Raw genomic sequence first — 8,873 nt, 5'->3', positions numbered from 1 at the left:
TCCTTCACAGGGGCTCACACAGCGACCACTGACTCACACACACCCCCGTGCGGTTTCCGTCCTCAACACACAAACAGTGCGTCTTTTGTCGGTTCCCTGCGCCACAGACACTTGCAGCAAGCTGGCTGGGATCTGTGCTCTAGGCCCAACATGTCTAGGATGCCACGGTACTATAGGCCTATGTTTGTTAAGCATGAACCCCCCCCCCCCAATCCAACCCCCCCATGTCTCCATTGTTGACCACTAGACCCACACAATGCATTCACTCTGAACTTTCTTCCAACTCTAAAACCGCTTTATTAACTTGCAAATCTGGACTTTGATGTCGCGCTCCTCTTGTTTTGAAGAGCGCTGAGACTGAAGAACGCAGCAGACAGCTGTTAAAGCCACTATAATCCCCTCACATTACACTGGTAACCATTCAGCGCTGGCATGGATACTACAGTGTCTGCTCTCTCTCTCTCTCTCTCTCTCCCTCCCCCCCCCCATCTCCTCAATACAACCAGGGGGACATAGTATTTCATGTCCTTTGTTGTCTCTGCTGGAAGCTGGTTTTCATTAGCTAGGTGGCTAGCTCCCTGGTCCTTAGTCACAAGACAATCAGTGCTCTGTTTCCTGCTAGAGCAACAATCCCCTGGACAACAATGCGTTACAACAGGCTGGCCTGTATGCTTCCAATTTACCACTTCAGTCTGAGGAGCCCAGGAATGGTAGTAATGGGGCAACAACCGCTGCGGCTTTGTCTTGTGTTCCACCCGGGGAACATTGATTATACGCTCAGTGCGGACAGACACTTAATTTGCGTTATGTGCACCTAAGCACATTTTTCAACTGAGGACAGTAGACAGTTGGTTAAAGCGGTCATGTGTCTCTTCCTGTGTCTGTCTCTAAGGAGTGATGTAGTAGCCGTAGGTGTGTGTGTCTGTGTCTGTGTCTGTGTCTGTGTCTGTGTCTGTGTCTGTGTGTGTGCCTGAGTGTGTGTGTCTAGCAACTCATATAATCAATTCATATAATCCTTTCACATTGGTGTCCTTAGTCTAACCCATGTGAGATAATACTCTTTATTTATCAGGAAGTTGGTATTCAGTCATAGTTGCTGTTATGACTGACTGTTGGTTGAGCATGTTTTATAGGAATATTCATTTGTATCATTCTTATGGGAAGCATGATGCAATGTTGGGTCAGTAGACATGATGCATAATGTGTACCTAAGCACATTTTTCAACACATGACAGTAGACAGTTGGTTAAAGCGGTCGTGTGTCTCTTCCTGTGTCTGTCTCTGTCTCTAAGGAGTGATATAGTAGCCGTGTGTGTGTGTGTGTGTGTGTGTGTCTGTGTAGCAACTGAAATTGTGAGAGGACTGTAGTTTAGATGCAAATTCATATAATCCCATTCACATTGGAGTCCTGAAGCAATTAGATGATGAATTTGATGAATTTTCTCACAAGATGTTTGATAGAGGTTCTAATGTGAGGTAATACCCTTTATTTATCAGGAAGTTGGTATTCAGTCACAGTTGCTGTTATGACTGACTGTTGTTTGAGCCTGTTTTACAGGAATATCCATTTGTAATATTCTTATGGGAAGCATGATGCAATGTTGGGACAGTAGACATGATGGCGATTTTGCTGGTTAATTGACTCACCAGGGTCAGATAATTTACAGCATGGGTGGTGCTGCTGAATGTGTCAGACCAATGTATCTGGGTTCTGTCTACGTCTCCAGGGCAACAGACAAATATGTGGGCCTACCATACCTCAAAAACAGGAAATTGGTATGACCAGTCGATATAGGTGTCATTCTGAAAGTGGTTGAATTCAATAGTCATATCTTTTGGTCTGTTCAGAATACAGGGTAGTCATATGTGTTCATTCCATCTCTGCTATGTGATAACCTTGAAGTTTTTGAGATGGATAAACATGCAAAGATGTTGCTTGTTATATGAATATGGGGCTCATCTTATGAACAATGCCTTTCATATTGAAAACAGCATTCCGAAAGAAGATATTAGGCTTAGACATTCAACAAAGTCTATCAGCTGTGAAGTATGTGAAGCGTCTTGGTCACAACAGAGCCGGTAAAGCCCCTAGTGATGTTAGGCAGCGGTGTTTGGGTCAGAGATGGTCATGGCGGTTATGTTACCATTAGGGTTAGACATAGTCAACCCTAACCATAAGAATGGATGTCTAATCGTCCCCAACCAGACAAAGTCATACATTCTGTCGTAAAGAATTCCGTAATGTACTGGAACTTAGCTGCTAAACCAAGCCAAATGTAAATATATCCCCAGTAATTTGGAGGGAGGTGGAGAAATGGGTCTTAGATTTGTTTTGAAATCTGTCTCATTCAAGATATACTACTTCAGGAAGCAATTATGAATGACCAGACAGTTGTTAGTCAGTGAAGGTGAAATCTGGAGCCAGTAGTGAGCTCTTGTAAAGGTTACAAGTTCAGTAAACCTGACTGATTTACTGAAAAATAAGATGATGACTGCCTCTTGTCTTATTTCATTAAATGTACTTTAGATTACTGGATGTATCTATGCTGTCTGTTTTGCTGTTGGCAGTCTAAAACATGAAAACAACTGCTCAAATGTCAGTAAGTGGGTAATAAACCCAATAGACCTCACCCTAAACCAAGGCTACAGTTGGCTCTGTTCAAGAGCCTAATCCAGTTTCTCACTGTTTGTCTTTAATTCTGAGTCACAGTGAGGCTCATTGGCCATATTAATGGACCCACAGATGTTGTGTAGGAGCTAGGCTTTCTTACCGCAAAGGCATTTGCTCTTTTGGAATGACTTGGCTCTGTTTCTAAAGTTAACCTTTGGGTTGAGCAGAGAAAAAACGAGGCAGCCAAGAGGACATGAACATTTTTTATCAGTGTCACTGCAGTTCCTCAGTCATTGGCAGCACTTTTTCATTTTTTTTGGTTGTTTTCCTACGTGTCCAGTTCAGTGGTGTCACTGTTTTGCCGCTTGGCTCGACGTTTAACTAAAACAAGAGCGGCAGCGGCCATTTGAAGTCTGAAGGGAGACGTTATTATGGCTTCTCCAAAAAGGTCAAGTTTAGCCACAGGCGTGATAAAGTGGACCAGTGGAGGGAGAGGGGGAGGAGGGGGGACTATTGAAATAACAAACCTGGCTCCACAGATGGGCCTGAGGTGCGGCGCTCTAGCCCTCAGTGTTGTTTACACCACTTTGCCACTTCCCGGTGAGTAATTCCACATAGGGACCTGAGAAATTATGTCATTTCCACTTAGAGAACAGAGCGAGGGAGGATGATCTTCAAAAATTGAATTCAGGCTTTGATTAGCCGTGTTATTGTAATAAAATATGTCTTCAAAAGAGACGCAGTCTGAAGTTCAGAAGAAACCGAGAGCCCTGACCAGGGTCCCCTCATACTTTGACCCCCTGGGTAATTTGTTTTTCTTTACAGATTGGGTAAATGTTCAGCACATTTAAAGAACGACCCAAGTGTAAATCTTCAAAAACCCTTTTCAGGGTTTCAACCTGGCTCCTTTGGGAGTGGGGTTTTTCCCCTTCTCTCCCTCTCTTTCTTGTCAGTTGCTCTTTCCTTTGATGTTCAGTAATGTTGGCAGCAGAGCCAACACAGTCAGAGGGTTCATGTAGGTGGAAGGTTGGGAGACATGCCACAGGGAGAGTCTGTTCAGAGAGCCCTCCACATATTTATCATTCTGCTCCTGTTCTGTCCTTGTGAACTTCTGATCAGGCACATGTTTGAAAGGCACTTCCTTCAAATACAGCAATACAGCACTCCTCAACCCAGCATAGAGTGACTTGCTTCTACGTGAATGACCTCCCGTTTTTTACAAGTATACTGTATATATGTTAGAAACTCTCTTCGTCCACCCTCACATTGAAACTGCCTCCATTTATGGATATGAAGATGTAACCATTATGAGCCAAAATGTCTGTCTGTTATTTAGACGTTAGGGTTACAAGCAGAGCCACATGAGACAGTAATGGGCTTCCAGATCAGCTGCTTTTCACCAACAAGTTTATTGTGTATGACCTAGGCCAGCTAGAACCAGCACTAGGCTTCAGAGAAGGCTCAGCCCAGTAAACAGGAACCTTTTTTTCTCCCCAGCGATCTTTAAACAAAGACCATTTTTGTTTACTTGCCATTTTGCACTGGCATAAATAAGCGTAGCCAAAACTCTTTGTGTTGTGTCCTGCAGCTGCTGCACATCTGCATCGAGGGCTGGGGGAACTGGCGCTGGTCAGAGCCCTTCAGTGTGGACAACGTGGGGACGCTGCTGAGGACCATCCAGTACAAAGGACGCACCGCCTCTCTCATCATCAAGGTGCTGCAGCTCAATGGGGTGCAGAAGCAGGTACAGGATGAGGCGGCCTTGGGGTCTCCATTACAACTACCTCCTTTTGATACACTGTGTCTGTGTGACTAATTAATTCTGTGTTTAAGCTGTCTTATTAGAAGCTGATTTTACACATGTACTTTATCAATGGGATCACTGATGCCCCTCAAATTAGATACAATGCCACTTTATTAGTCCATCTGGTACAATAGAAATGCATGATGAACTACAGATAGTTGGAGAACCAGTACTCTGCTGTTAGCCAGCGGATGTGTTCCAGCTTCATGTGTATTTCCTCCAGCTGCTGTTTCTCTGCTGTCAATCCACAGATCTGGCATGTCACACAGCTCTCGTGTTGGGATGAGCACCTTTTAATCTCTCGCCTTTGATGGTGTTTCACAATGTAGGGCCTAGCTGATCATCTGACAACTCCATTCTGTTTCACATTACTGTTTCAAAGTACAAACTCTGCAAACCCCCGAAGGCGATCCAAAATGTTTGCTTGATTCTTGAAAAAGAACAGGAATATTTGTTGTTTTTAGCAAGATTGATCCATGTTAACGAAATGTTTAAATAAAACAGGACATTTTACACTAGCGGAATAAATCTTGTAAATCATGTTTGAATTTCTCTAAACACACCAAACGTTTGATTTCCCAAAAATCAAGATGCCATCTAAGAAATGTGGGGACACTTTGTTATGTAAACATTGTCAATTGTCACACATGTCTCTCTCTTGAATGCAGGCGAAACAGACCGGCCTGCATTCCTATCTAGTCTGTTCCATGCAAGGCAGACATCTTGTTCTCATTGGGCTCAAATGATAGGGTATGAGTCTTGGTCACATCCAATTCACAACACAAACCCTAAGATTGTGACAGCGGCTTCAACAACAGAGGATGTCTCACACTGCTATAGAGCATCTTGTTTTATACCTCATCTTGATTTGTTTTGTTTTGGGGCTTTCTCACTGTCACACTACTGTATACTCTTTTTCTATTTATGCCCCCTCCATGTTTCCTCCTTCAGTAGTTTACTGTTGAAAATACCCCTCATATAAAATACGCATTAATCATTTATCACGCAGGAGGACTTCTATAACCCTTTTTTTATTTTTTTAAATGGTCTCTGTGTTGATAGATACCATGGCTTTAGCACCATGTCACCATTATTGAAGGTGACTACAGCCAGATTCTTCAAGGCCAACTGAGTAGAGAGATTCGTTCACGGTGAATGCCTCTTGAGTACTGCTCGTGTGGGAGAGGCTGGAGACTGAGGCCGTGCTAGTGTCCTGTCTGTCTGTCTGTCTGTCTGTCTGTCTGTCTGGCCGTCCATCTGTCTGTCTGTCTGTGTGGCGGCCCAGGCCCAGGCCCAGGCCCAGCGTGGTGACGTGACTGAGAGCCTGTGAGAGAGGATATAAAGAGATGATTGATGAGCAGAAGAAGCTTCCCTCATTAGGGGCCAGGCCTCTCCCTCCCCAGGCTCATTATCACCGTGACGACCCCAGAGAGCCGAGCAGCGCACAGAGACAGGGTGGTGGAAACAATCAATTCTGAGCTCAATTAGAAGCGTCAGTTCCAGATGAGAGCTCCCCAGTGGCTGTGCTGTATAGAGGGAGAGAGGGAGGATGGAAAAGTCATCTGACTGCCAGAACATTCTACTCAGTCTGGAGTGATAGACAGTGACCCCAGAAAACCATCAGGCGCTGAGGGAGCAGTCAGGATCCATAAAGGGGGGGGCTTTGATAATACCAGAGGACTGTGAGACCCTGTTACTGATTTAGGTGGCCGAGGTTGAACAGACACACATGATCAAACATACTTTTTTTTCTTTTCTTTTTTTTTCTTTTTTTCCCAGGTGATGGATTGTGAGATTACATGTAAACGAGAGGACTATCTGCACAATGTCTGAATGGCAGAAATGTGTTCAACATTAAACATGTTCTGTACATTTAGGAGCATTAAAACAGGGTGTCTTCTCTATGCCTGCTTTTTAGTTGTTTCTTACATGTCTGTGCTCTTTGTCCCTCTCCCCAGATTGTGATCTGCGGCAGGCAGGTGATGTGCAGCCACCTGGGCCAGGACATTGACCTGCGTGTGGTGCAGCACTATGTGGGGCCTGACAGCCAGACGGTGGTGAAGGAGCATGTGGACTGCCTGGAGGCCGGGAGGAAGCTGCCCTCCTACGTCCTGGAGGACGCGGAGATGACGGAGCTATGTGTGAGGGCACGGGGGGACGAGGACTGGTCCCAGGACGTCCGTCTGGAGAGGAAGGAGAAGGGTACTAGCTCTGTGGTCCAGGTGAGGATGAATATCACCACCACAACACACACACACACACACACACACACACACACACACACACACACTACTGCTATGTGTTTGGCCTGAGGTTGCTAGACCACCAACAGAGACCGGATTCTCCTCTTTGCACAGAGCGGTGGTCTCCTGGGTGGTCACTGGTCACAGTGGCAAAGCGACTGTGTTTCTATTTTGGTTAAATAAAGACGGAGATCTCTCTCTGCGAGATATGTGTTCAAAGAGTTCCTCCCAGAGATGTTGAGAGGCAGAAAATACAGTTTATAAACTCCCATAGCAACATAAACCATAGACAGGAAACACAAGCTGATATGTGGGTATAGAAAAGCTTTGAACCACTTTCACATTTTACTGATGGTCTCCAGCTCTCAGCTCTCTCTGTGTGTGTCTCTCTCTCTCTCTCTCTCTCTCTCTCACTCTCTCTCTTTCTCTCTCTCTCTCTCTCTTTCTCTCTCTCTCTCCCCCCTCTGTTTCATGTTTTGAGTGCGGCCCTGTTGCTTCTGTGCATTTGTTTGAACATCTCTGACTGCATTCCTCAGTCAGCTGTTATCTCTCCTCGTTAACAAAGTCATTCATTACACATCTGATGAGTTGGCTTTGAATTAAAGGCTGTGTGGAGGAGCCGAATGCTGCTCCAGATGTATCTCTTTCTCTGATCCCCCTTTCCTCTCTCTGTCCAGATGCTCTTCTCTGTCTGTTAATCCCTCTCTCAAAAACCCTTTCGCCCTCTCCTCTTTGTCTGTGATTGTACTGTTCTGTTCTGTCTCTCAATGGCTGACAATGGCTCGAGGGCCACAGTGGTCTGACTGGAGCAGTGGGTGTGTTGGTGGATCAGGCTAACAGTGTCTAGCAGTGTGATGTTTCCCAGCGTTTTTCGCCTTCATCCGAGAGAAACCGAAGCCAGTGTCAGAACTGAATGTTCATTGTGGCTCCATTATTTTGTCCCTAGTAAATGAAGTCCCAAGTCGGCTGTAAATTACAGAACTTGTAACAGGCATTGGCATCTCACAGGCTTAACGAGGAGGGAGGGTAGAGGGGAATTGCACCAGTGAAATATTAAGAGCATTAAGCATTCAAAGGGCACGTTTTCAGGTTTTAAATCTCCTCAGATCGTATTGGCTTTAATAGCCTATTATCCAGTGGTAACAGTTAAATGGTCATTTGACTTACCATTCTATGGTGTTTGAGTACCAAGGCTTTGGGGGGAGATTTTCTTTTACAACTTGCAAATCCCAAATTGAGGACAAAACATGATAATGTGTTTCTGGTCCAGGCACTTTAGTCATTAGAGATGTCCTATTACTTGTACATCCTTCCAATAAAACTGGGTTGACAATTTTTATGTGTTTAACCGTTGACTTGACAAATTCACGTTCTTCAATGAAACGATACAAACAAGCAGTAAGAAACATGAGATTTGTTGAATGCTATGTTGTAATGTTCTATGCTATGCTATCAGGGTACAGTATGTCTGAAGAGAATATTGATGTGGAGGTTTGTATTTCTCTCTTTTTCAGGTGCCTTGTTACAGTGGCTCCCTGCTCCATGTGTGGTGCACCCTCATCACCATCGAACCCGACACTCACATGCAACAGAGAGTGGTGAGTACCCAACCATACAGTATGTAACTCGTATGTAATATGTCTTGGGTTTGTTTTGAAACCGTGCTTTTGCTATTTTTGGTAACAGTTCCACAACATCTCTCAGATTCACACCCACAGTGATTGTAATAGGCTTCTCCCTACCGCTTCCCCAGAGCAATGAGGAGAGTGTGTCATTGATTAACACTGAGCACACAGGACACACATGCATATAGAGTCATTGGGGAGGGGAGGGGAGGGGAGGGGAGAGGGGGATGGAAGGGGTCTGTTTTCCATGGGGTGAGCCCAGGCAGACAGACAGCAGCACAGGGAGATTAGAGTGATTGTGGTGGAGAGAGAGAGAGAGTGAGAAGTTACACAGAGAGCTGGTTCCCATCAGCACCCACCACCACCACCACCACCACCACCACCACCAGGAGAGGCTGAGGGACACAGGGGGGGCTGCCTTATTCTCCTACCGCATCCACTCCACTATGGAGCTACAGGCAGGGCCAGGGATTCACACTGCACACCTACTGTATACACACATACTGTACAACTGGCACCATTCTTATGGATGGACATTTACGGTGACCATTCATTTAGAATCAAGTTCAAAGCATTGCTTGAGGACCACT

At 45.1% G+C, this 8,873-nt stretch overlaps 1 protein-coding gene across 2 annotated transcripts in view; it reads left to right on the top strand.

Annotated features, from left to right (window-relative positions):
* vps13b (vacuolar protein sorting 13 homolog B) overlaps positions 1–8,873 on the top strand; it is a 244,524-nt gene that overhangs the window by 218,362 nt on the left and 17,289 nt on the right. For both annotated transcript variants that reach the window (XM_083678431.1, XM_083678430.1), the window contains exons 45-47: positions 4,200–4,355; positions 6,374–6,637; positions 8,173–8,256. In XM_083678431.1, the coding sequence (XP_083534557.1) occupies positions 4,200–4,355; positions 6,374–6,637; positions 8,173–8,256 (504 nt within the window). The remainder of the gene's footprint in view (positions 1–4,199; positions 4,356–6,373; positions 6,638–8,172; positions 8,257–8,873) is intronic.

The sequence above is a fragment of the Argentina silus genome (assembly GCF_951799395.1).
Source record: "Argentina silus genome assembly, chromosome: 10".
NCBI classification, from domain to species: Eukaryota; Metazoa; Chordata; class Actinopteri; order Argentiniformes; family Argentinidae; genus Argentina; species Argentina silus.
Note: the sequence above shows the minus strand (reverse complement) of the source record. Positions and strands in the feature narration are given on the sequence as shown.